This window comes from Sorex araneus, chromosome 6 (assembly GCF_027595985.1).
Source record: "Sorex araneus isolate mSorAra2 chromosome 6, mSorAra2.pri, whole genome shotgun sequence".
In the NCBI taxonomy this organism is placed as follows: Eukaryota; Metazoa; Chordata; class Mammalia; order Eulipotyphla; family Soricidae; genus Sorex; species Sorex araneus.
Window position 1 is genome coordinate 20,792,431 of NC_073307.1, and position 25,982 is coordinate 20,818,412.

The 25,982-nt window shown below is 46.6% G+C and overlaps 3 protein-coding genes across 3 annotated transcripts; 1 reads left to right on the top strand and 2 right to left on the bottom strand.

Annotated features, from left to right (window-relative positions):
* Positions 1-79: 79 nt before the first annotated feature.
* On the bottom strand, positions 80-6,497 carry WDR55 (WD repeat domain 55). Its single transcript, XM_004609934.2, has 7 exons — positions 4,821-6,497; positions 1,732-1,832; positions 1,554-1,641; positions 1,285-1,464; positions 1,102-1,201; positions 834-1,003; positions 80-754 (listed from the first exon to the last, which is right to left on the bottom strand). Exons 1-7 carry the CDS (start codon positions 5,009-5,011, stop codon positions 430-432), a joined length of 1,155 nt encoding a protein of 384 aa, XP_004609991.2. The 5' UTR covers positions 5,012-6,497; the 3' UTR covers positions 80-429.
* Positions 6,498-6,636: 139 nt separating this feature from the next.
* Positions 6,637-22,709, bottom strand: IK (IK cytokine). Its single transcript, XM_004609933.2, has 20 exons — positions 22,568-22,709; positions 22,023-22,089; positions 20,397-20,489; positions 19,657-19,716; positions 18,029-18,196; positions 17,752-17,866; positions 16,655-16,725; positions 16,501-16,547; positions 15,325-15,488; positions 12,850-12,958; positions 11,849-11,888; positions 11,468-11,693; positions 11,227-11,245; positions 9,938-10,016; positions 9,587-9,667; positions 9,294-9,351; positions 7,544-7,632; positions 7,253-7,361; positions 7,065-7,099; positions 6,637-6,983 (listed from the first exon to the last, which is right to left on the bottom strand). The coding sequence occupies exons 1-20, from the start codon at positions 22,581-22,583 to the stop codon at positions 6,956-6,958; spliced, it is 1,674 nt and encodes a 557-aa protein (XP_004609990.1). The 5' UTR covers positions 22,584-22,709; the 3' UTR covers positions 6,637-6,955.
* A 133-nt stretch (positions 22,710-22,842) lies between these two features.
* NDUFA2 (NADH:ubiquinone oxidoreductase subunit A2) lies at positions 22,843-25,951 on the top strand. The gene is made up of 3 exons (XM_004609932.2): positions 22,843-23,001; positions 23,111-23,217; positions 25,752-25,951. Exons 1-3 carry the CDS (start codon positions 22,901-22,903, stop codon positions 25,841-25,843), a joined length of 300 nt encoding a protein of 99 aa, XP_004609989.1. The 5' UTR covers positions 22,843-22,900; the 3' UTR covers positions 25,844-25,951.
* Positions 25,952-25,982: the final 31 nt, after the last annotated feature.

A 25,982-nucleotide genomic window follows, 5' to 3' on the forward strand; every position in this document is an offset into this window, starting at 1 on the left:
TGGCCACTGTGTGATAGACACACATCATGTACCCACTCCCGCCTCACATTCCCCTAATAGCTTAGCATGAATCTTTGTTATTTTCTTGGGTTGTCCATTGTTGGCTTTTATTTGGGGGCAGGCTGAGCCCAAAAGGGTCAGAAAGCTGCCTTTTGTCCCCACCTGTGGCATTCCAGTTTTTGATTTATGCGCGGTTTTGAGTTTTTCTGTGCTGGTGTGTATTTATATTAAACCCATGGTTGTCGTACACCTTGTGTCCGTGCTGTCTTGCCCAGCTGTGGGTTGCCGAACTCCGGCAGAGCGAGCAGATGCTGTAAGAAATGCCGGTTCCCACTCTCGGTGCCCAGGTCTCCACAAGATGGTGACGATTCAGAACCTCTCAGGGGAGGCAGCAGCCCAGGAAGGGATAGTGGGGAGTTGTCTTGAGACTCAGTCACTATCATCCTCACTCTCTTCCTCCTCCTCCTCCCGAGTCATGGACTCCTCTCCCTCCTCCCTCAGTCCTGCAAAGAAGTCGTCTGGGCTCCAGGCCTTGCTGCTCAGGGCCCGGAGAGGCCCTCCTTTCTTCTTGCGCCGTCGGTAGTCGTCCACCTCCAAAGCCCGCAGCTGGGCCATGTCCCAAAATTTAAGGCGCTGATCATGGCCACTGCTAGCCAAGAAGCGGCCGCAGTGGGAGAGGGCCAGCTCCTCCACAGGCTCCCCTGTGTGCTGGCCCACAGTGCCCACCACTCGGTTGGGCAGGATGTTCACAGCCCTGAAAGAGAGAGAATGTGGTACTGGCTGGCCAGGCCTGGCCTTCCTGCGTGACCGAGGGCCGTGCTGGCTTCTCTTACCTGATGATGCCGTCGGTGGAGCCGGTGCACAGCAGACTCTCGGTGACGGGAACCATGCAGTCAATCGACTCGGCTCTCAGAGCAAAACGGTCACTTGTCGCCCCAAAGCCATTCCAGTTGAAGAGGTAGATGGTACCTTCACTGGAGCCACAGGCCACTTTCTTCCCACACTTCAGAGAAATGGGGAAAACTGTGTGTGTGGAGCTTGTCAGAACAGGTCCCTTGCACCCTCCACCCTCCCCCACCCGTCCCTCCTCCCCAGATGTACTTTCATGATGGTGACAGAGGTCAGGTCTCCAGACTGAGGCTCGGAAAGCACTTCTAACCTGTGTCGCCTGATGTTGAAGACGCCAAGGCAGCCATCCCCACTGCAGAGACAGCAGCAGGTCTGGTCAGAGACTTCCAGGGAGACACTTCACCCAGGGAGAGAAGCGGGAGCTCTAGGCTGTACCTGGCTGTCAGCAGCAATTTCTTGGCTGGGTCCAGAGCCATATCCGCAATGTACTCCTCATGCTGTCGCATATCCATTAAGGGGCCCTCCTTCCGCTGGTCCCAGAGCCGGACGCCACCTGTGTCATCCCCAGTGGCCAGAACATTCTTATCCACCAGCAGCAGACTGTTGATGGGGGCACTGGAGACACAATCCAGACCTGTAGCATCTTCATTCCCTGCGGCCTACTGGTCGTTACCCCTCACCGCAGTAGTGGTTAGTCCCCTTACCTATGAGCCTTGGAAATGCGTCTTTCTAGTCGACCCTGCTCCACATCTAGCACATGGATGGCCTTGTCTTTGGAGACGGTAACAAGTTCTAGGGGGAAAAAGGAGCCAGTCACGGTGCTGCTTGCCCACTGCTCCCCTCCCAACACCAAACATTGCTGGCTGCCTTCCAGACACTCACGCTGCCCGTCTGCAGAGAAAACAACGGCTCGGCAGGACTTGAGATGGTGACCTGAGGACCAGAGTTCCTTGTTTTCTCCTTCTTGGCAGGAATAGGAATAGCTGAGGAGACAAGAGAAACATGAATGACCCCAGGCCCCACCTGGAATGCATGGAGCATAGAGACCAAGTCACCAACTTCTAACTACCCAGGAGTTCCTACTTAAACATCTCCAAACTCAAAGAGCTTATCCCATTTTTTCTGCTTTTCATATTTTGTCTTTTGGCCACACTAAGGTCAGGGACTACTCCCTGCATTACCCCAAACAGCACTGGGGATCACACCTCGGGTTCCCACATGGTAAGCATGTGCTCTAGCCCCCTGAGACATCTCCCTTGCCCCTTTCCACACTTTCCCCTCCCTGAGGACACCAGACCACAGGGCGGTCAGGATCAGCGCTGCAAGCACAGTACCAAAGATTAAGCTCAGGGTCACACCTTGACACGGACATTTTCCAAGCCACTAAGTCATCCTGTAGGTCCTTTCTGGCTGCAGGTCCCTAATGACGGAGCAGCTAGGGCCACCTGAATGCACGCAGGCATCACTGGGGTTTGAACTGGAGGTCTTCACTTGCCAGGCAAGCTCTCCCCCCTCCCCCCCAAGCTTTAAGCCACCTTCAGTCCAACCGGGCATCACAGGTGGTGGCACCAGGGTTTGCACTCACAACTTTGCATTTGCCTTAAGTCACTGAGCCATCTCCAGAATACTCATTTTTCTACTTTCTATGAATTCTAAATGTTAGGGTGTTTTTCAATTAATTAATATACCTTAATTCAAAATACATTTTTGCTGGGCCGGAGTGATAGTGGTTAGGGCATTTACCTTGCAAGCGGCCAACCTAGGCTTGATTCCAGGCAACCCGTAAGGTCCCCTGAGCACTGCCAGGAGTAACCCCTGAGCATCACCGAGTGTGAACCCAAAAGCCAAAAAAAAAAAAATTATACAGGCCATTTTTGTGACCTCATTTTCCTGACCTTTCCTCCAACCCCCATCGCCACTCCCCACCCCCTGCAAAAATCATCCTTTAAAAAAAAATTACAGTCTGGCCAAGAAGATGGACAGTCTCAAGTTTGGTGCCCAGCATAGCATGGTCCCCGAAACCAAGTATGGCCCTGATCACCCCCAAGCAGCAACGAGCCTGCCTAAGCACCACATATCCCAGTCAAGTACCAATGGAAGTGGCCTTATGAACTCTTGTAAGAAAACAAGGGCAAAGAGATAGCATAGGGGTTAAGGCACCTGACTTGAATGTAGCCAATCCCAGTTTGATCCCAACACCTCATGGTCCCAAGAGCATTTCCAGGTATGACTCCTGAAAACTGTCAGATATGGCCCAAACTCCCCCTCAACCTCCAAATCAAGCAACCAAAAAGTATCAAACAACTGGCCAGAGGCCAGAGAGCGTACAGGAGGTACGGCACTTGTCTTGCATGCTGCCAACTCTGGTTAATACCTCAGAATCACATATGGTCACCCTACCCCAGTTCCATCAGAAGTGACGCCTGAAAACACAGCTAGTCTGTGAATAGTCCCTGAATATCACTTAGTGTGGCCCAACTGTACGCCCCCCCCCAAAAAAATAATAAAGCCTAAACAAACTTAAGTCTGGGTCACAGTGGAGGCCCCAAAATACGTATTTGTTAAATTAATGAAGTACAGTTCTGGAAGTTGGGAAAACAAATCATTAGGGCAAGATTCTTGGGCTCTTCAGTCTGCCGGAGCTAGAAAGAGTCCCAATTAACCACACCATATAGGGATGCTGGAAGGGGGACCAACCAAATGGAGGTGGAGTGGAGTGTGCTTGCCAGCTCAGATCTGAAGTACCAGTATCCCCAGTGCTTGCCTCAGCACTGATCCCGCCATAGGATTAAGGGGAAATTTAATCCTATGGGAAAGAAATTTCAGAATGTCACAGGAGAGGCCAGTCAGAAGGCAGCAATTGAGAGTAGGGAAGAGGCACTGAAACAAAGGGGTTGTGTGCATATGTGAAGAAAAATAGAGGTACCAGGTATCTTCCAAATGGCTAACCTCAACACATGGAGAGTTGCTGAAGGGAACCCACATTTGTGAACTCAGATGCTGTACTAAACACGCACCCCTCTACAAGATAGGTATTATTGTTACCCCCACTTTGTACTGCTGTAGGGGCCAACCCAGGCAAGGGTGCAGAGAGACAGGACATGTGCAGGGGATCAAACCCTGTGCTTCAAAACATGCAAGAAATGTGGGCCGGAGCGATAGCACAGCGGGTAGGGCGTTTGCCTTGCACGCGGCCGACCCGGGTTCAATCCCCGGCATCCCCTCTGATCCCCCAAGCACTGCCAGGAGTAATTCCTGAGTGCAAAGCCAGGAGTAACCCCTGAGCATCGCTGGGTGTGACCCCAAAAAAAAAAAAAAAAGCAAGAAATGTCTCCACCACTTAAGCCACATTCTCACCACTTTTTAAAAACGCAAATACTGAAATCGACTTGAAATGAGGTTTGAATTCATTTCATAAACCTGGTAGTCCAGTTTCTGACTTAAACCTTACATCCATTTTCAGTTTCCAGCCTACATCTTTCATTCAAAATCGAACGTGTACTGAGCACCTGCCCTGGGCTCTAAACAGGAGTTAAAAAATTACAAACAAAACGGACTATGCATTCCTCTCCATAACAGTTTCCCTGGCTCCAATCATAACTCATTAGTGCACTGCAACCAGATTTCATGAGCTCCAAATAACAATAAAATCACAAGATATCAGAGTACATCACACAGAACGTAAAAGCAATTTTTCTCACAGTAAAAATTTATTGTGGGGATAGGGCAAAAAAAGTTTCATAAACATTAAAGGAGACAGGTACTCAAATTATGACATGCATGACTTGAAACCGTTAAGAGATTGAGGGAAAGGCAGCGGCTAACAAGGAACCTTTCGTCTGGGGCTTGGAGCCAAGTTAAGGTGAGCCCGACAAAACGTGTCTCCCTGTACGTTTTCACTGCAGCTCCATCCCGGCGGAGCTCGTCCCGGGCAGTTCCCCGGCAGTGCCCACCACGCCCCCTGCACTCACACGAACACGTCCCCGTCCACATCCCCGGCCGCCAGCACGTCGCGGGTCGGATGAAACGCCAGCCCACTGGCCGGCGCTTCCAGCACGATGTCTTCCGGGGTGTCCCGGATCCGGGGCGAGGCTTCCGTGGAATCGGGGTCCTCTTCATCGCTCCCATCCTCCACAGGCCTCTCCTCACACGTGTTTTCCATGCACCACAGGACTCCGAGTCACGCGCAGTGGGGCACAAGGGAGCTGAGCCGCGCCGCTAAGGTACACTTCCGCGTCGGGGGCGGGGCCGGAAGTGACGTAGCGGAAAGACGGGTCTAATCCCGAAGTGGCCGAGTCTAAACCGGGTTTAGAGCGCGTGCTTGAGGGTCCAGTCATCCCTGAATGGTTGATGAAACCCAACCACGAGAAACCTGACCAGGTTGGTCAGGAAGCCGCAAAAACCCAGACCGGAGAATCTGACTTGGGAACAGTAGGCAGCCCTCACAGACGCTTCAACTGCTGTGGGCAAAGGAATGCTTCCCTGCCTGTTCCTAGTTTGGCTCCGGAGTTGGGAGTTGGGAGTTGGGAGAGGGCAGAGCAGCTGACAGCGTTCTAGACCTGGTACCAATAGTTCCACAAAGATGGGAGCAATTTCCATGTTGGGTTTGGTTTGGGGCGGGGGTTGAGCCACACCCAGCAGTATTCGGGGGTTACTCCTGGCTCTGCATTTAGGAATTATTCCAGGTGGTGCTTGGGGGACCATATATTGTATCTGCATTAAACCCTGGGTCAGCTGCGTGCAAGGCAAGAACCCTTACCCAATGTTCTATCTCTCTGGCCCCTTGGGGTCATTCTTGTGGTTACTCAAACCTCACCCAGCTGTAGTAGTAGCCCCTCCTCCCATCTCCCTGGGCTTCACAAATGAATCTCTAAGAGAGCAACACTGCAGATACCTCCAGAACCCGAAAAATCACCGTCCAGTTAAAAAAAAAATTTTTTAACTCCAGTTCTAACACCCTATAAAAAAATTTTAGAATTCCAGGCGCATGCAGATACAAAAGCGGCTGCCCAATATTTCAATTACATACCAATGACAGACCAAGAGTAGCACATTACATTTGATGGGGTGTAACGTAGAAGACAGCCAATCGATTAAAAAAACCTCACATGTTTTGAATATATATGAATATATATATATATTCGCACACAAGGCTCTTGTTAATTCGTTGTTCATTGTTAATGATCTCTTAATACAGGGACTTAAATGGCTTCAAGATGAGATACAATATTTTCAACCACTTTCCTCTAAGGAAACCTTTTTGGATCATTTTTAATTACTCATAATAAGCAATATGAAATAAATTACTTAGCATCTGCCTTTGGGCAGGCTTGGATAGTCATGGGAAAACTTGAAGTAATGGTGGTGGGAAGGTGTAATGATGGTGGGATTGGTGTGAAATACTGAATGTCACCAATTACTGTGAACAACTCTTTGAAAATAAAGTTAAAAGTAAATAAATAAAAGACTGAGCCTTAGAATCAGACTGGCAGTCTTCTATATTGACCCTAATGCCCAGAGGTTCTCTGCCCAGAGGTAAGTCTCAAGAGAGACCTAAATGATCCAGACAATTGGGATCAATCACTCAATCCATTCATCTGTCCATCTCTTGGCCACCAGTAAAGGTCATTCCTCCCTTTTCCCTCCCATTCCACCCCTCACTAGCAAACATCTCTGCTGCCTAGAAATCTAATGCTCAAGAAAGGATTCAGCAGACTTTCTGCATGTGAAATCAGGGCTGACTGCAAACAATCAGCAGAACTGATAACTATCAGGATAGAGAAGAAAGCAGGTTTAATTATTATTTATGTATTTATTTATAGTGAGGGCTACTTTTGGAGGTGTTCAGAATTCATTAGGGCCACAACCGGTAGTGCTGGGGGAAAGACAGGCAATGTGAAGCCAGGGACCGATCCCTGTGCCCCACACATGCACACATGTGCCCTGCCACTTGGGCCCCAGGATAACCAATTTTAATGGAGCCAAATGATTACACAGTAAAAGTTTATAAACATTCACTGAAAAAAAAAAAATCTTGCGACTTTTCTGGGAAAAGAGCAATGGGACACACATCCTTGGAGAGACTCTTTCTGTGCATTAATGGAGATCAGTATTTTGGTCTTTTGACCTCAACCCTGTAATGAAAGAAGAAAGGAGTCAAGTCAATATACTAAATGACTCCCACCAGTTCCACACAGCAAAATAAGGAAACTTACCCATCAGCTTCCATCTTCTTCCTCTTCTCAATGATCTGCAAATATTTAGAACCATTTATAGCTGAAAATGACACAGGCCCCAAGTTGTCCTCTTTCCTATTCCCATGGCCCACCAATGCTTTCCCACCTCCTGCCTATTCCTGGGTCTGAGCCAGTAACTCCTCCCACCTAAAGGCAGTTTTACTCACTGCACTAATCTTTTTCCACTGGCGATCCAGTTCTGCTTTGTCATTGGTTTCTTTAAAGCGCCTGGTTTTCCGCCCTTCAGACATCTTGATGCCATACTGGAATGCGGCTCTGAGTTAGCAGAAGAAGGTGGAAAGATGTTACAAAACAATAACAAGCTATTCCCAAAATCAGACGGAACAAGTGGTTTCCAGAAAACAGACCACACTGTCAGACCTGCTGTGGGTTCGTCCACCCCATTACCAACCCTCCCCTGTTGCTCACTCCCAAAGTCGAATGTAGTACCAACTCACTTGGGCAATGCCTCTTTGTTGTTCATATATTCACTGTATTCCTCTTGGGTGTCAAAGTCCCAGCGGCCTAAGGGGCCCTTCTTGTTACCCTGTTGCAGAACAGAATTGGCAGATGGGGAAAGGAAGAGTTGTCAGTGGCAATAAAAATTTTGCTGGTGATTAGCCCTTGATTACAGTCAGGCTTTAACGCCTTCTCACCTTTCATTATTCATAAATCCTACACTAATAAATGCTTACTATGTACCTAATATGTGCCAGGCACTATTCTAACTACTAAATATGTATTTTACTCAACTAGTCTAAAAAACTAGTAAGGACCGGAGCTAGAGAACAGTGGGCAAAGCCAACGCACATTCCATACCTGGAACCCCATGTGGTTCCCTGAGCCCCAACAGGACTGACTCCTGAGCACAGAGCCAGGATAAGCCCAGAGCACTACAGAGTGTGACCCTTCCCTGGAAAATAAAACAAAACAAAACAGCTATTAAGATGGATTTGTACTCTCATCATCCTGGCTGATGAAACTGAGGCATAAGCAATAAGGTAGAAAGGCCACAAGAAATAGCAGAGATATGAAGCGTTCCAAGATAGAATTAAATCATAGTTCTAATCGTTAAACTGAGAACAAAGGCAAGAGATATGAGATAGCGTTTTAAAAAATATTTGTCCTTTTGAGGTCAGAATGATCATAGTGCAGGTAGGGGGCTTGCCTTGCATGCACCCTGAGCACAGTTCCAGGAAAAAGCCCTGAGTACCACCAGGTATAGTTATAAAACAAAACCAAAAAATCTGTTGTTTTATTTTGGTTTTTCTTTTATCTGCTTTTGGGGGGGGAGGGTGTCGGTATCAAGGACTGAATCCAGGTCCTCATACAAATGAAGCAAATACTCTCCCACTAAGCCTCATCCCTAACCTTGTTTTTTGGGGTTTTGGGGGTTTTTTGTTGTTGGGGGGGGGGGTGAGGGCAGCAGGGGTTGCTCCTGGCTCTGCATTCAGGATTACTCCTGACAATGCTTGGGGGACCATAGGGGATGATGACAATAGAACTTGGGTCAGCCACCCAAAAGGCAAATACCCTACATGCTGTACTACTGCTCTAGTCCGAACAGTTTTCATTGTTTTCAAGCACCCAGAAGTGCTAAGGGCTTACCCACACTCAGGGTTCTCACCTGGAGGGCTCAAGGAACCATATGGGATACTAGGAATTGAACCTGCGTTGGCAAGGCAAGTGCCTTACCCACTTTATTACGCTCTGGCCCCGTTTTTAATTTTGAAGACAGAAAAAAATTTGAGTCCTGAACCAAACAAAAGTCAGTCTTTGCTAAATACTCAATTCCTCCTGTCCTTTCACGAAAGGCTTGCTTACTGCCTAAGGATGGAAATCAAAGCCTGATACACTGTAGAAAATAAAATAAAAATCCTTTTGGGCTCTAACTTGATTTTGGACACTATTTTTCAGGTGAAGCAGTTTATTGGGGCATCATCCAAAGCAGTTTCAGACCACAAAGGGCTCCAGGAACTGAGCCCAAGGTCTCATACACATGTCACATGTATATATCACTGAGCTGCATGCCCAGCCCTCAGCATCTATTTTAGAAACACAAGTCACTCTGTTCCCACAATGCTGCCTGCTCCCACTGCGGCAGCTGAGGGAAGGTGGCCCAGTAAATGAGACATATTCCATGAGTGAGTAGAGGTCATGTTAAAGAGTAACTTCCCAAGTGCTCCCACCCAACCTCTAACTCGATACCTGGTCCATTTTGCTGTAATCCACCTCCTCGTCACTGTCCACAGCCATATCATCCATCCTAAAAAAACAAACAAAAAAAGCAACACGTAAACAAAGTAGACCCACACATTCATGTTTCATCTATGCTAAGACACTCTATGCCTAAGATGCCCCAGTAGCTTTCCCACTTAGTTGAACCAAACAATTCCCATGAGTAAGAAGTGCTCCTGGTTCCAAGCAAATCAAATTTCCACTGAATCGCCCAGCTAGTTCCCCAACAACCCAGCCTTCTTTTCTCAATGAATCTCACATACGTGGCTGGGTAGCACTCGGCATAACTGTTGGACATCCCAAAGAAATCTCCAAGCTGCTTCTTGTCCTCTGGCTTCTTCAGCTTAAGCCATGTTAAAGAAAGTTGTAGTCTACAGCAGAAAAGCTTCAAGCAAGTAAGGCCAGGGGCTAAAATCCCTCACAATAAACTCTAGAGAGAGGACTGTGAAGGGCGCATGGGAAAAACCTCGCAGAAGGAAAAAGGCATCCCAGTCAGATTCAGCAGCACAAGGAAGGAATGGGATGGGGGCTAGGAGGTATATAGTGGGAAATCAGGAGGTGGGTAAGGCTGGAATTCTCTAGAACTCCTGGAACATGCTGATATAAAAGGATATGATTCAGTGCCTTCCCAGCCAGTGGAACCAGAAAATTTTTCATTGATGGACTTGATCAAATCCTTGGCAGATGCAGGTCCTAGAGGAAAGAGATCTCATTTTAGGCTTTCAAACAAGGAACTTACAACCTCTTACCTACAATACACTTTCAACCTTTGGCTTTTATCACCTTTGGTTTTGCAGAGCTGGGAATCCAGCCCCAGCTTTGAGGCTTTCATACATGCAAGGCAAGTACTCTTGCATGGATCTATATCCCTGGTCCCTTCATAATTCTTTAAAACAACTGTTTTTTTTTTTTTTCACTTTCTGGGTCACACCCGGCGATGCTCAGGAGTTACTCCTGGCTCTGCACTCAGGAATTACTCCTGGCGGTGCTTGGGGGACCATATGGGAATCAAACCCAGGTCGGCCGCGTGCAAGTGACCTACCCACTATGCTATTGCTCTAGCCCCCTGCTTTTTTTTTTTAGCAATGCTTTAAAAGTTACTTTAGAAATTTTTTTTTAGCAATGCTTTAGAAGTTACTCCTGGCTCTGAACTCAGAAATTATTCCTGGCACATACAGAATGCCAGGTATCAAACCCTGGTTGACTGCACACAAGGCAAACATGCTCCCCACTGTACTATCACTCCGGCCCCAGCAACTGAATCTTTTTAAGTAACAAAAGTTAAATCAAATTTCAACTAATAATGACTTATTCTGGTTAAGACAGAGTATGGCATCTAAACCATTCTGCTTTTTTTATTATTATTATTATTTTAATAAATCACCATGAGATACAGTTATAGACTTACAAACTTGCATGATTACATTTCGGTCATACAGTGTTCATGTACCCATCCCTCCACCCGTGCCCAAGCTCTCCCTCCCGCCACCCCCACCATTTCCTCCCCCTTGCCCCCGCCTCTGTGGCAGGCACATTCCCTCTTACTCTCTCTCTCCTTCTTGGTGTTATGTAAACTGGTTCTTTTTTTTAATTTTGCCTCATGTCCTCAATTCAGATACTATGTGCACTACTACCACCATTTTTTTTTTTTGCCATACCAAGGCAATGTTGGTTATTCCTGGTTCTGCACTCAGGAATCAATCCTAGCAGGGTTGTGGGGTTATATGGAATGCCAGGAATAGAACGTGGTCAGCAGCACACAAGGCAAGTGCCCTATCCACTGTGCTATCTCTCCAGCCACCCCCCCACCCCCCATTGCCACTTTTGCCAGCTGTGTTCAGCCCAAAGAAAAGTAGGAAAAGAGTCAATGGACAGATACAACCCACCTTTGAGTACAACCCACCTTTGTCAACATCAATGGGCTGGAAAGAAAAAAGAAAGTTAGATGAGTGTCACTGGAGAGACCCCACCCAGCCCTCCTCCAGAACTGAATTCCCTCCCCACCATGTCCCTAGGATGGTTCCAACCCCAACTAACGGCCCCAGTTGTTGCTGTGGAGTCATGCTGGGTCTATGTAGCAGAGGGGACCGGGCCCAGCTGGGCCAGCAGACAGGAGCCCCAGGTACCAAAGGCCCACATCTCACCTCGTCATCCACTTTTGGCTTCTCGAAGTAGCTGTGTCTCTTTTTCTCCTCCTCTCTCTCGCGATCCCGCTCCCGTTCTCGCTCCCGTTCTCGTTCCCTCTCCCGCTCTCTGTCCCGGTCTCTGTCCCTTTCACGATCACGTTCCCGTTCTCGGTATCTTTCCCGCTCCTTGTCCCGTGGTGTCTTGGTTGTAGAAGGTACATAATCTCCAATGTCTTCAAATATACTAGTCAATCAGAAACCAGATGTCAAACTCACACATCCCCACTTTCCTTGGCCATTTCTCTAGATTCCCCCATCGTGGCCTTTCCCAAATACCAAGGAAAAGAAACCCAAAGCCTGACTACCCTCAGTTCAGGTGACAAGGGCTGTGGTACCTACTTCATGTCAGCCTCGGGAGGCTTCTTCTCTTCCAGCTTCCCTAAAATGTAGACAAAAGGGGAGAAAAACATTTATGAATTAATCACACTAAGGTGGGCCATAGAGCTAGTATGTGATTTGCTTTGAATGCAGATTAAACCAGGGTTTAATCCCTGATACCACATACTGTACTCTGAGCATCACCAGTTATGCCCAACCCCCGCCCCCCACCCCTGCCAAAAAAAAAAAAACCACACTGTCATCATACCCTGCTACAATGCCCTTTTTAGTTTAGTTTTATAAGCCACGCCTGGGACTGCCTGTTTGGGCTACTCTCAGGTTGGTCCTCCAGGATCATTCAGCATCAGGGAATTAAAGCCAGGCCTTTTATAGGCAAAGCATACACTTCAGTCTGTTGAGCTCTTTTTTTATTTATTTGGAGAGAAGAGGTTTAAGGCCACTCTCAATAGTGCTTGAAAGACATTCCAAGTCCTGTACTCAGGGGTCAGTCTGTTAGGGATCGAACCAGGGTCTGCCAAATAGGCACTTTTTGTTTCTGGGCCACACCCAATGCCCAGAGGTTTCTCCTGGCTCTGCCCTCAGGAATTACTCTGACAGTGCTCAGGGGACCATATGGGATGCCAGAGACGAAACCCAGGTTGGCCACATGCAAGGCAAGTGTTCTACCTGCTGTAGTACCAGTATGGCCCAAACAAGGTAAGCACTTTTAACTGCCATTTCTCTCCTCAGCTCTACAGTACCTGTTCCAAACATCTTCTAAGGAAATGAGACAACAAAAGTGATCCATTCCCTTGTCATTCCTGAAAGAGTGACTCACTGCTTCCTAATTCAGCCAAGCAGATGGATATAACCATCTCCCTACTGAAGTCCCACTATTTCCACTTTTCTCTTTTCCCTAGAAGCCTTCCTATGTTATACAGATAGAAGACTCCAGAAGACCTTGGGTCCAACCTGAGATGCCCCTCTATGGATACGTTTCTCTCCTTAGCCCTCCAGATTACCTTTATCTTTCTTCTTGAGCTTCTTGTTACGGGTACCCTGCCTCAAGTAGGAAAGAATCTGTGTGAGCTTGCTGATAACAATGTCATTTGTTGTCAGTGTGGTCTGGGCCTGAAAATCCAAAGAAACAAGAATGTTTAGTCTATGAAGCCTTCATTCCTGCCTATGAAGCAGGAATCGCTTCATTTATTCATTCATTAACTTAATGAACTGGAGGGTGAGTTAGAATTTACGAGATATAACAGGAAAAGTGTTGTGGAAGGGCATTTAAGACAAATGAAACAGCTTGCTGTCCAAAGGACTACGGCAGGACAAAGGACTGCACAAAAGTAAACCTACAGAATTGAAGGAAGCCAGGATGATGGAGAATAAACAGAAGCATGGTGAAAAATGACTTCAAAGGCCAAATGTTACAATGACTCCAAGGCCACAAATGTTGGCTTTAGGGGTCAGGGAAGTAAGTCCCAATGGTTTAAGCACATGCTTTACATGCAGAAGCCCTATAAGGCTTTTTGTTTGTTTTTTGGTCTTTGGGCCACACCCAGCAGTCCTCAGAGGTTATTCCTAGCTCTGCACTCAGGAATTACCCCTGGTACGCTTAGGGACGATATAGGGGTGCCAGGGACTGAACCCAAGTTGGCTGTGTGCTAGGCAAGTGCCCTTATCTACTATATTACGGCTCCGGCCTAGAGTCCTAGGTTTGATCCTTAGAATTGGCCACGAGTAGCAAATAAGCTCTGCTGGGTATGGCCCCCAAATAAAATAACAGAGTTTTGTTTTTGTTTGTTTGTTTGTTTGTTTTGCTTTTTGGGTCACACCCAGCGATGCTCAGGGGTTACTCCTCGCTTTGCACTCAGGAATTACTCCTGGCAGTGCTTGGGGGACCATATGGGATGCCGGGGATCGAACCCAGGTCAGCTGCGTGCAAGGCAAACGCCCTACCCGCTGTGCTATCGCTCCGGCTCCCAGAGTTTGGTTTTTACCCGAACAATGAGACCATTAAAAGCATGCTAAGTGAGGTAGGACCAAAAAGTGTATCCTCAAGTGAGTACTTGGTCATGTATAAAACTCATAATTCAAGGGCGCAGAAAGATTCAAGGGCTAAAGGCTAAAGAGGACAAGGTTTCAGGATGGGGAAAAAGTACTGGCAGTCGGGCCATAAGTCAATCCCTGCGTGATCCCAGGCACCTCATGCTGCCCAAGAACCATGGGTATGGTCCCAGAGACCCCCAGAGCTGCTAGAGAGTGGTCCTGGTGGTCTCTAGCACTATATGGCCTAAGCAGCATCCCATTCGTAAACTGAATCCGGTGTACAACTAGGACTAGCACCCACGCCTTCTGAATACCACCCGGTAGGTTCTGAATAAACAGAAAACAGGGTCAGCGATGTGGCTCAATGGTAGAACATCTGACACGAGGCCCAGAGTTCCATTCCAGGAACCATAAGGTACCCCAAGCAGCACCAGAAACCGCTTCTAGAAACAGCAAGGCGTGACTCCAAAATTAAAAAAAAAAAAAAAAGACTGTAAGGCACAAGGCTCCTTTGTGGGTGGGGAAGTAGTAGTGACAAAAAATGTTTTAAAGCTCATGTCCTGGCACCAAATGGCCCCCGAGAATCTCTGGGTGAGGCCCAAAAGGCCCCCAAGTACTGCTGGGTGTGGCTGTAGAGGCCCCAGTGCTGCCAGGGCGGCTTGAGAATGCTGGGCACTGCTGGGTCTGAACAGCATCACATCCTCAGGCCCTCGAGCCAGCCCAGTTGGCCATGAATTGTCAGTGGGGTCCCAAGACATAAGCACTGCTTGGGAGGCCCCCAATATATATATAAAGTAATATATTAAATACTGTATAAAAAGGATGATACCTGCACAAGTCTATGAAGTCACTGAATTGTACACTATAAAAAAGAAAACCATTATGAATTATCTATCAGTAAAAAAACATATTAGAAGGAAATTTGAGTGGAAGTGAGGAAACCAATTAGAAGCCTCTTTTATAAAGCTTCACCAAGCAGGGCGGGGGAAGAGGGCTCGAAGCTGTAGTGTATGCTGTCCGTGCAGGAGGCCCAGGTTCAATCTCCAGCACCACATGCCCCCCCCCACTTTCCCAAGCACCACTAAGAGGTGACCCCCCCCCAAGTACTGAGCTGGGAGTACCATGGGGTATAGTCCAGAAACCAAAAATAAATCAATAAAAGGTCCAGTAAAGGCTGGGATATAGCCTAGAGGCAGAGCAATTGCCTTATATGTATAAGGCATTGGGTTCCATCCCAAATACTACTGAAGGAAAAAAGGAGTCAATAATGAGATAATTAGCCAGCAAGAGACAATGGCTTAGAATACCATGTTATTAGTGGAACTGCAATAAAGTGAATGAATTGGTGTGACTTGGGAGGTAGGACATAGGGAGATGAGGGTAGAACCATGGCTCACTGTCAGGTCTGAGGTGCACCAGAGGCTCACGGGACGCCAGGCACTCACCTCCATGGTGGGGCAATCAGCCTTGCTTCGGATAAGAGTGGTGGGGATGTCCGTGTCCGCATACTCATCATCCAAGTCCACCACATAGGCCATGCGGCCCGGCAGGAACAGCTCGTTCCGTTCGTACGCTTTGCTCTTGAAGAGCATACGGTAAACATTTCGGCCTACAAAAAGAGCAAACAGCAAGCACCAATGAGAACTTTCTAAGATAACAGCAGCCATTTACTAAGTGACTACCCTGCAGTGAAGTACAATGCATGCTTAGCTTTATTTCATTCTAACAACATCCCTGTGAAGTGAGAATTATTTTTTCTATTAATAGAATACAGGTAGGTGATTTACTCAAAATGGTATAGCTGCCAAGTGACGCAACAAAAAATGGGATGAAGGGACCAGAATGATAGCACAGTGGATAGGGCCTTGCATGCAGCCAACTGAGTTTGATAACTGGCACTCCACATAGTCCCCATAGCCTGCCAAGAGTGATCCCTGAGAGCCGTTGGGATTGAGTCCTGTGCACTGAGCACAGAACCAGGAGTAAATCTGAGTACTGCTGAGTGTGGGCCAAAAAAAAAGGGAGGTGACAACAAAAGCAGCCTAACACCAAAGCTGCAGCCCTCTCAAGGACACAGTGAGACTGGCATTGTATTAGGCACTACAAGGGACAAGACTAAGGCTCAATATTAATATACTTTCTATGTACTATAATTCTGATAATAAAACAATTACACCACATGTCCAATATAAAAATCACACTGAATATATTATTTCTGTCTCCCAATAATACAAGATAAACTTAACCCTACTCTTGCAGATGGACAAGTATGCCCTAAGAAATGAAGTCAGTTCCTAAAATCACAAATCACAACATAATTCAAACACAGGCCTCTTGGGCTGCAGATTCTTAACTTTTTAATCACTAACCACACTACCTATCTGAATGCATTAGCTTCAATCAGCAAGAACTTCCAACTGAAGTGAGGAAACATTGATAACATCGGTCTATTTTCATGTTCTGAATTAAATACTTGAGTGTTTTATAGAACAAGCAGACTTGGAACAAAATAAATGAGGGAGGTTGAGGAAGGGAAGAAGTATTTATTATCTTTCCCAAAACATTAAATCCTCTACAATTTGACTAGAATGCACAGCCATTACTGTAGAAAAAGGACTCACCTAAACGTGTTTTAAATTCAATTTTGTTTTCAGGGTCCTCATCTTTCCTGAAAAGATTGGAGAAAAAAGAAAGGGTGGGTTTATTCTTATAAATATTTTTCTATTTTAGGTGCTACCTTCTTAACTCTCAGTCTCTCCCTGACACTTGACTTACTTGGTTTCCTTCTGGGGCTTTTCCATCAGTTCTTCCTCCTCTTTCTCCTTGCTGGCAATCTCAGCTCGTACCTAATACAAAATAAGGGAGGGTTTATGCATTTATGTATTTGTTGCCTTTTTTTAAATGTGTGTGTGTGGCCATACTTGGCAGTGCTCCTGGCTCTATCACTCAGCAACAAGCTCTAGCAATGCATAAGGACCGCAGTGGTACCAGGGATTCAAACTAAGGTCATGCCAAAGTAGCCACATACAAGGCAAATGCCTTCCTTACCCCCCAGTACTAATTTTCTGTCACCATATTTGTAATATTTTGGGGCCATACCCAGCAGTGCTCAGGGGCTATTCCCAGCTCAGTATTTGGGGAACTAAGTGCCAGAGACCAAACTAAGGTCTCTCACATGGAGAGCACTAACTATCACCTGGTCTACTAAATACCAAAGGAGGTTTAGTTTATTCATCTAATATGTATACTTACTGACCACGTGAACACCACTAAACTACAAGGTAATACAAAGTAAGACAACAGATTCCTGACCCTAAAGAGTCTGCAGCAGGAGAGAGGCAAATTAAACCATTTTTCATTAAAGTAGGAGCAGAGGAGATGGCTCACAGGTTTGGAGTGCAGGGCTTGCAGAATGGAGCCAGGGGCTCAACCCCTAGGCACAGTGTTGTTCCCCCAAACTACCCCAGTAACAAACCCTAGCACTGCTGAGTGTCACCCTAAAAAAAAAACCCACAAATATGCAGTAAGGCCCTGGGTTTGATTTCCAGCAACACACTAATAGAAAAACAAATAAATAATGGTTATAAGTGAAATGGAAGTCTTGCTAGGATATTCAAAATGGGAAATGAGAAGTGATTATACCTATAAGGGTGATCAAGGAGAGTACCACCAAGAAAATAAAATGAAAGGGGCTGGAGCGATAGTACAGTGGATAAGGCATTTGCCTTGCAAGGGGCCAGTGCAGTTGTATTCCCAGCACTTGGTTCCTCAAGGCCGCCAGGAGTACCCCTGAGTGCAAAGCCTGGAATACAGCCAGGTGTGCCCCCAATGTACTCCCCCCCCAAAAAAAAGGAAAAAAAAAAAAGATTCACCTTCTGAAGCAGAGCAAAATCCAAGCCTTTCACCAAATGGGTATGTTCCATGTCACCACCCAAGAACTTGGACTCCTGGATCAACTGTCTTCTTTTCTCTGCAGCTGATTTGTCTCTGCATAATGAAAGAGGGTCACATTAAAAGTTTTTTATAAGTGGCAAATCGTCTTTAATAGCTTGGTGTGTGCTCCAGAGCACAGCAAGTATGACAAGTTCAGACTGCAGTTCTATGACCTTGGGGTGCTGGGGAATCACAACCCGGCCACTTGGTACTCACGCCTCAGCAGTGGGGCCCACGGCCCTGTAGTTTGCCGTGGTGCTGATCAGCTCAGTTTCTTCATAATCTTTGTTCACACCATCTCTTCGTTCCTTGGCCCGGTCCCGGTATTTCTCTGCTAGCTCTCGCTCTCTCTCAATTTCTTGCTGGCGAAGTTTTGCATAATAACTGTGACCAGATTTTAAAAAATGTGTAAGGTTCAGTGCCTATTCCCAAGTTAGCAAACCTGACACTGCCTATTTACCTTCATCCAACTCTTGACAGTGAGCACTCGTACGACCTAACTGAACTTCAAGCCACAAAACCAATTTGAACTATGGCATCTTCTGGCTCAGACATGCCGTTCTGTGCTCCATCTGCAACTTATTCCTGGATTTGTGCTCAGGGATTATTCCTGGAGGTGCTTGGGGAACCTAGTACCAACTCCATACTATCTCTGGTCCCACTTTAGAACATTTTAATACCACTCAACACTACATTATGGAGTCTTTGGAAGAATAAGACTTCTCCACACAGCAGCTAAGAAATCATATGAATGTTTAAAAAAAAATTGGGGGGGGAGAATAGTAGAAATAAGTACTAGGAGGTTGACTTCATGGCTTGGAGGCTGATCACTCATTCTGGGCAACTGAGAGAAGGGAACACCAAGTATAATGCGGTCGGAGGCCATGCGGGAGAAGGGGGATGCAGACTGAATGTGGACTAGAGACTGAACACAATGGCCACTCAACACCTTTATTGCAAACCACAACACCTAATCAGAGAGAAAGAACGAAAGGGAATACCCTGCCATAGTGGCAGTGTGGGGTGGGGGGAGACGGGACTGGGGAGGGTGGGAGGGACGCTGGGTTTACTGTTGATGGAGAATGGGCACTGGTGAATGGATGGGTTCTCGAACTTTGTATGGGGGAAACATGAGCACAAAAATGTATAAATCTGTAACTGTACCCTCACGGTGATGCACTAATTAAAAATAAAAATTGAAAAAAAAATTTGGGGAGGAGGGGGAGGTTTGGCTCACACCCAGCAATGCTCAGGGGTAAGTTACTCCTGGCTCTACACTCAGAAATTACTCCTGGTGGTGGTTGGGAGACCATATGGAATGCTGGGGATCATAACCTGGTCAGCTGTATACTAAGGCAACTGCCCTACCCTCTAAACTACCACTCTGGCTAGAACGTTAAAATTTTATGACTCTAAAGATTTTAACAGAAAATAAATCACTCCTTGCAAGTTTCCCGCCCTGCCACCTCCCACCCACCTCAAGAAATGGAAAACAATGTACCAGGTAGTCCAGAGAGTTTAGTAGCATATAAATAAAGATGATAGTAATAGCATCCATGATTTCTTACATAATTAGAGTATTCAGACTAAGCATTTACATTCACAATCACAATTTATCTTCATGACAACCTGATAAAATGCCCAAGATTTTCCAGGCAGCAACTGGTTAAGATGAGATTAAAACATTGCAGGATGACTCAAAAAACTTCTACTTCCCCATTACTACATACACTCTTCCGACTAAGAAAGCAAAGCATCGGAATAGGGAAAACCTTGCCTGCGACCTGTCTCCTTCACCCAACAATACTCATCTTAAACCCAATACCCCTCCATCCTTCCTTCACCTTTTCTTCTTTCTCCTCCGCGCAGCTGGATCCTCATCCTCATTATACTCCCTTGGCATCCTAGAAAAGAAAGAAATTGATAACACACTGTCAAACCTCCCTAGGAATGGCTTTGAGAACAAAAGAAAGGCCCAAAGAAATAACTTCAATCAGGCAGAGATCCATGTCAGTTTTGGTAGGTAAGTCATGTTCAAACTTTAACATTATCAAAAACACTATCAAAATCACTTTAGGACTTTTAAAAATTCTATATCCCAGAGTTCCGAATATTCTAGAGCTGTCTTGGGGTATGTACTTTAATTGCCCTTCCTTTATGTGACTATTTCTTTTTCTCTTCTTACATTTTCATAAATAAAACTCCTGACCTCAAGAGAAAAAAAATTAACTAAACTGATATAACCCATCACTTAGGGATACAGCTAAGTGGTAAAGTGCCTGCCTTACAGGTGTGTGCCATAGGTCCAAATATCTGTCCCAGTATCTCAGTCTATGGAGACAGAATGGTGGCCAAAATTTCACTTACTTAAGCAACGGTAATAACTGTATTACAAATGATGTATGGAACATATTCTGAGAAACCATGAGATATTCAGGCAATACATTCTCCTAGAGTTCCAAGCTCCAGAGGGAAAGTTTCAAAACTACTGGTTTTAAAAAAGAGAGTATTTCCAGTTCCTAATACCAGTTTAGCAGATTTTCCACAGGAAGATAAGAGACAGATGAGTTACCCTAGAACTTACTCATGGTGACGTGATTTAGAGGGTGGTGCAGAGGTAGGTGCAGCCCTTGGGGTCATGAGAAGTTTTCTGAAATCTTCATTGGTGAGCTTAGATCTAGAAGGCAAAGATAGTAAAAATTAGTTTCCAGAGGTCTGAGGATGTGACACAGTGGTACCAAATATACTTCCATGTGCGAGGCCATGAAGTTCATTCCTGACACTCTCCCACATTATCAAGTGCAATCTCTTGGTACACCTCCGGCACAACAAATGCAGACTCCCCTACCTCATAAAAGTATCCAGAAAAGAAGTATGAACATAATAAACATATAAAAACTGTAACAGAAGAAAAGCATGTAAAAAAGAAATAATTAATTTTACTAGAAAATTAGGTGACTACAAATTAAAACAAAGATATACTTTTTTTTGGGGGGGGTCACCTAGCACGGTATTCAGGGGCTAGTCTTGGCAAGGGGTTACTACCCTTGGAGAGATACTTGAGAGCCCATGCAGTATCAAGGATCAAAGTGCAAAGGAGGCAGCCCTCGGAGCCAACTCCCTACCTCAAGACATATCACCTTTTCCTTTAATAGTCAAATAGTTGTATTTAGTAAATATGAGGTTTCATGAAATAAAGGAAGTGAACTTACACACTCTAAGGTGGGATGCAGTCAATTCCAGAATGGAGTACGCATAAAGAGAAGAATGGGATGGAGAGTCCCTACTTTGCATGACATCCAGGTTCAATCAATGTCATGGTCCTTGAGCAAAGGCCAGGAGTAGCTCCCAAACACCACCACATATGCTCTTCCATCTGAAGAAGTTGCACACTCAGACTGGGTAACCCCAAAGTAGAGAACTTACACATCCCATGCTGTGATGGGGCAACTCCAGAATGAAATGCTAAGACAAAACGCTTTGTTTTGGGGTGAAACTTGGCTATGCACAGGACTTACTCCTGGCTCTATTGCCAGGGATCACTCCTGACAACGCTGGGGGTGGAGGTGGGATAAAGAACTCTGGGGATCTAATCCAGGTCGGGTGCATGCAAGACAAGTATTTACTTTGCTGCTGTATTTACTTTCCATCCCCAAATATCAACTTTTTTTTTCTTTTTGGGTCACACCCAGTGATGCTTAGGGGTCACTCCTGGCTCTGCACTCAGTAATTACTCCTGGCAGTGCTTGGGGGACCATATAGGATGCCGGGGATCGAACCCGGGTTGGCCGCATGCAAGGCAAACACCCTACCCACTGTGCTACAGCTCCGGCCCCCAAAATATCAACTTTTTAAAAACTAAAATCCGCCCTAATCCTAGCATGCAGCTGAACTAATCCATTTAAAATACACAGAGATAAAGGATCAGAACTGTAGTACAGAGGGTAGTGAGCTTCCCTTGCATACAGCCAACTGGGGTTGGATGCTTAGCATCCCATATGGTCCCCTGAACACCACCAAGAGTAACTCCTGAGTGTAGAGCCAGGAGGAACCCCTGGGCGCCACCAGATGTGGCCCACAAACAGAAAACATATAAAGTGTAGGTTGCATATTTTTTGACCATCGACGTTCACAAAATCCCTTCACCATCATCACACCACTCTACTCTCAGCCCAGCTCACTTCCAAAGCCCGACAATTGAAATACTCACTGGTGGAAGGAGTGAGGATCGTCCACATCGTGGCCATCTGGGGCCAAAGGATTGGAAAACGGCTCGCCTAAGAAAAAAGGATTAACATTAACTCAAACTTTAAAGTTGGTCCTGTGCAAAGTGTTTTCCCGTGGAAGTGATCACAATTAGTAAGATTTTTAAAAAGCAAGCACGGCGACTATAAATCAAGTAAGCGCCACAGAGGGGAAATACTAGGAGTTGTGGAAATCCAGAGAAGGGAGCCCCTAAAACATTGCTGGGGGACAACAAATGACGTCACGCGGATGACATCTAAGACACTATGAAAGATACACTGACGGCATCCAAGATAATGCGTGACGGATCTGGAACTCAACAAGGAAAATCTCCCGCGGTCATTTACAGCAAGAATTCTACTTAGGGGCAGAATCAAGCATCCCGGCCTCCCTCGGGGCAACGGCTTCCTCAGGCTCCAAGTCACAAGATGGGGCCTTCTCCTCACACACACACCAACACCCCGAACTTATGGGCTATAAGCAAGAAAGGGCTGATGAGCCACGCCTTACTATCTCGCTCCGGCATTTTGTCCGCGTCCTTTTAACGCCAGCAGGAACTCAGGAACCAACAACAACACCGCGACGACAGCGCTTCTCCCACAATGCACCTCAGGAAGCAACCCACAGTTCCCAGCGCTCAGCAGCCCTTCCGCGCCCGCCCACCCGCCGGAAACGGGAGCCAGCTCTGAAGAACGCCCCCGCGATGCTTCTCTGGGATTGGCTAGCCTTTGCCACGCCCCCTCACGGGCAGCCAATCTATCGCGAGACAAGAGGGTCCGCGATTGGTTCGACTGGAGATTTGCCGGAAGGTCGGGGGCTGGAGCTGGTTAGGAGCTAGCGGAGATGGCGGCGGCTGCAGCTAGTCGCGGGGTCGGGGCCAAGTTGGCCCTGCGTGAGATTCGCATCCACTTATGTCAGCGCTCGCCCAACAGCCAAGGCGTCAGGTGAGACGTGGCGGGTGGGTTTCGGGGGGGCCGGGGTCATGATCTCGACACCTCTGGGGTTTAGGGAGGCCTGCGCCCACTCAGAGCCGTGCTCTCTCTGGCCCTGCAGGGACTTCATCGAGAAACGCTATGTGGAACTGAAGAAAGCCAACTCCGACCTGCCCATTCTAATCCGGGAATGCTCCGATGTGCAGCCCAAGCTGTGGGCTCGCTACGGTGAGCGCGGGACTCTGGGGTCTTTGACCCCCGATTGCGGATTTTGGGTTTGGAGAAAGATTTAAGATCACGCTGAAATCATAGAAACTGGTCTTGCAATTGACCTTGTAGAGAAATTTACCTTACCGGCTCTAGGATGTTCTATGTCCCAGCACCATCCATTGGGGGGCGAGCGAGTGCTGCACAGAGATCAGGAACTGCGGGATTTGTCATAGAGAACGGCCCTGAGATAGTGGAGAAGTGCTGGTCATTTTCCAGCACTTGGAAGTGTAGGGCTTTCCAAATCACGTGCGGGTACAGTCGGCCCCGGTAGAGTGCGAGTCTCAGTAATAAATGCCTAAAATAATAAGTCTGTGTTGAGTACTTCATGCCAGGCTTTATGCTGCTTTATGCTAGGTGCTCTTCTGCTGGAATTTCACTTAATGAAAGTGGTAAATTCTTTCTTGTAGACAGCCAAATTAATAATCCAGTGGGGATGTGGGAGAACTCATTCAGCCAGAGTACACACTTTGCTTGCAGGAAGTTTGTGTTCAATCCCAGTCCCCACATGGTCCTCTGAGTACCCGTGGGTGTGGCCAAAACATAAAACTAGTCTGTGACCAAAGAGAGAGTACAGTGGGTAAGGTGCTTTGCTTGCCTTGCATGCAGCCTCCCGCCCCAGGTATGGTATCCCAACTTCGGCTCCATCAGGAGTGCTGCTCCTGAGCACTGCCGAGAGTGGCTCAAAAGGCTAGAACTCACCTCTGGGTGTGACTCAAAACCAAACAAAAATTCTTCAGGTATCAGATAGTACAGTAGGTAAGGTGCTTGCCTTGCCCACAGAGGACAGGGGTTTGGTCCCCAGCACCATGTATGGTCCCCTGGACAAGTTCAGAAGTGATCCCTGAATTCAGCCAGGAGGATTCTCTGAGCACCATCAGGCATGGCCCAAAACAAAAAACAATTCTATGGAGCCAGGGAATACCGCTCAGAGGTCAAGCACTTGCCCTAGATGCGAAACACCTAAGGTTAGGCAGCTAGGCTGTAACAAGGTTAATTCTCTACATTTGTTCTCCTTTCCTAGAATAAATTTGTGTGCGATTTCCATACTGTCCTTAATATTATTTAATTGACCTTCATGCCAGAAAGACATTCACTGACCAGTCATGTAACATTGCTCCTTGTCCCATTTTATATTACCTTACTTTTTAAATGTCCTATCATCTGATCATTACCATGTTACCTGCCAACGTGTACTCATTGAGGTGATACTGTATTTGTCTTGCCTGGGTTTTGTTGTTGTTCTTTTGAGTCTACACCTGACTCTGCACTCAGGTAACCACTCTTGGTGGTGCTCCAGGAACCATATGGGGTGCCAGGGATCAAACCTGGGTTGGTTATATGTAAGGCAAGGACCTTTCCTGCTATACTATCTCTCCAGCCCCAAAGAATGATATCTTGGTGTTTTGGGTTTGAGAGGGGGTAGGAGATGGGCACACTGGTGGTGCTCAGAGCTTACTCTTGGTGGGCTTGGGGGACCATATGGGGTGTCGGAGATTGAACCCAGATCAGCCACATGCATAGCAAATACCCCACCTGCTGTACTTGAATGGTGATATTTTAATGGCTTTGCATTCTGGCTGCGGATCAAGTTCAGGACCTCACACATGCAAGGTTCTACAAGTGAGTCATACCCCCCTGCCCCTTAACCATGACTTTCAGCCTCACTTCGGCACATGGATTCGAATAGTAGAAATCTCTGGTATGCCATACACTAAAAATTGTTAAAAAGTTTTGCTTTCCAAAAAGCTAGTAGAGGATAGGGCTGGAGCGATAGATAGCACAGCGGGTAGGGCATTTGCCTTGCACACAGACAACCCGGGTTCGATTCCCAGCATCCCATATGGTCCCCCAGCACCGCCAGGAGTAATTCCTGAGTGCACGAGCCAGGAGTAACCCCTGTGCATTGCCGGGTGTGACACAAAAGCAAAAATAAATAAAATGCCTTTTTAAAAGCTAGTAGAGAAGACTAGAAGAGATGCTCTCAAGAAACTGTAGTGTATCATACTAGGTGGACTATAGAAGGCACAGAAAGGATATCTGTCCAAAGCTAGGCCCAAACAATGCATTGCTCATAGCGGTTAATAAGAAGTGCCTGCCCAACTTCTTATGATCACCCAGAATTAGCAAAATTCTAATTGGACTTGACCTCCTAAATGTGTTTGAAACTTACTGGATAAGTCTAGGCATATCTAGCCACCTTGGGCAAGTCTCTTCCTTGTATAACACAACTGACTTTATTTGAAAGAAAAAAACACATTAATTTTGTACTTATTTGGGAAGATGGGGAATTAGTGCTCAGGGATTGTTCCTGGCTCTGCTCAGGATCCCTGGGGGGCAGTCAAAGGGCCATATGTGATACCAGAGATTGAACCAAACCAGGGTCATCCACATGTAAGGCAAGAGTCTTACCTCCTCTACTGTCTCTCCAGCACCAGCACACTTCAGTAGTTACCACCCAGAGTAGATACTTAGCCATTTTCCTCTTTCCTCAGCCTTTGGCCAAGAAAAGCAAGTCTCTCTGAACAACTTCAGTGCTGACCAGGTAAACAAAGCCCTGCAGGATGTGCTAAGTGGCAAAGCCTGAAGCCTCCGGGAGGATTAAGAGCACCAGCCCCACAGGCTCTCTGCTGGACTGAGGACGATGTAGAAAAATGTATTTATTTTCCTGTTCTTTATAAAGCTTGTGCTCTAAGAGGATGTCTCAGGATAATTTTTTTCTCATT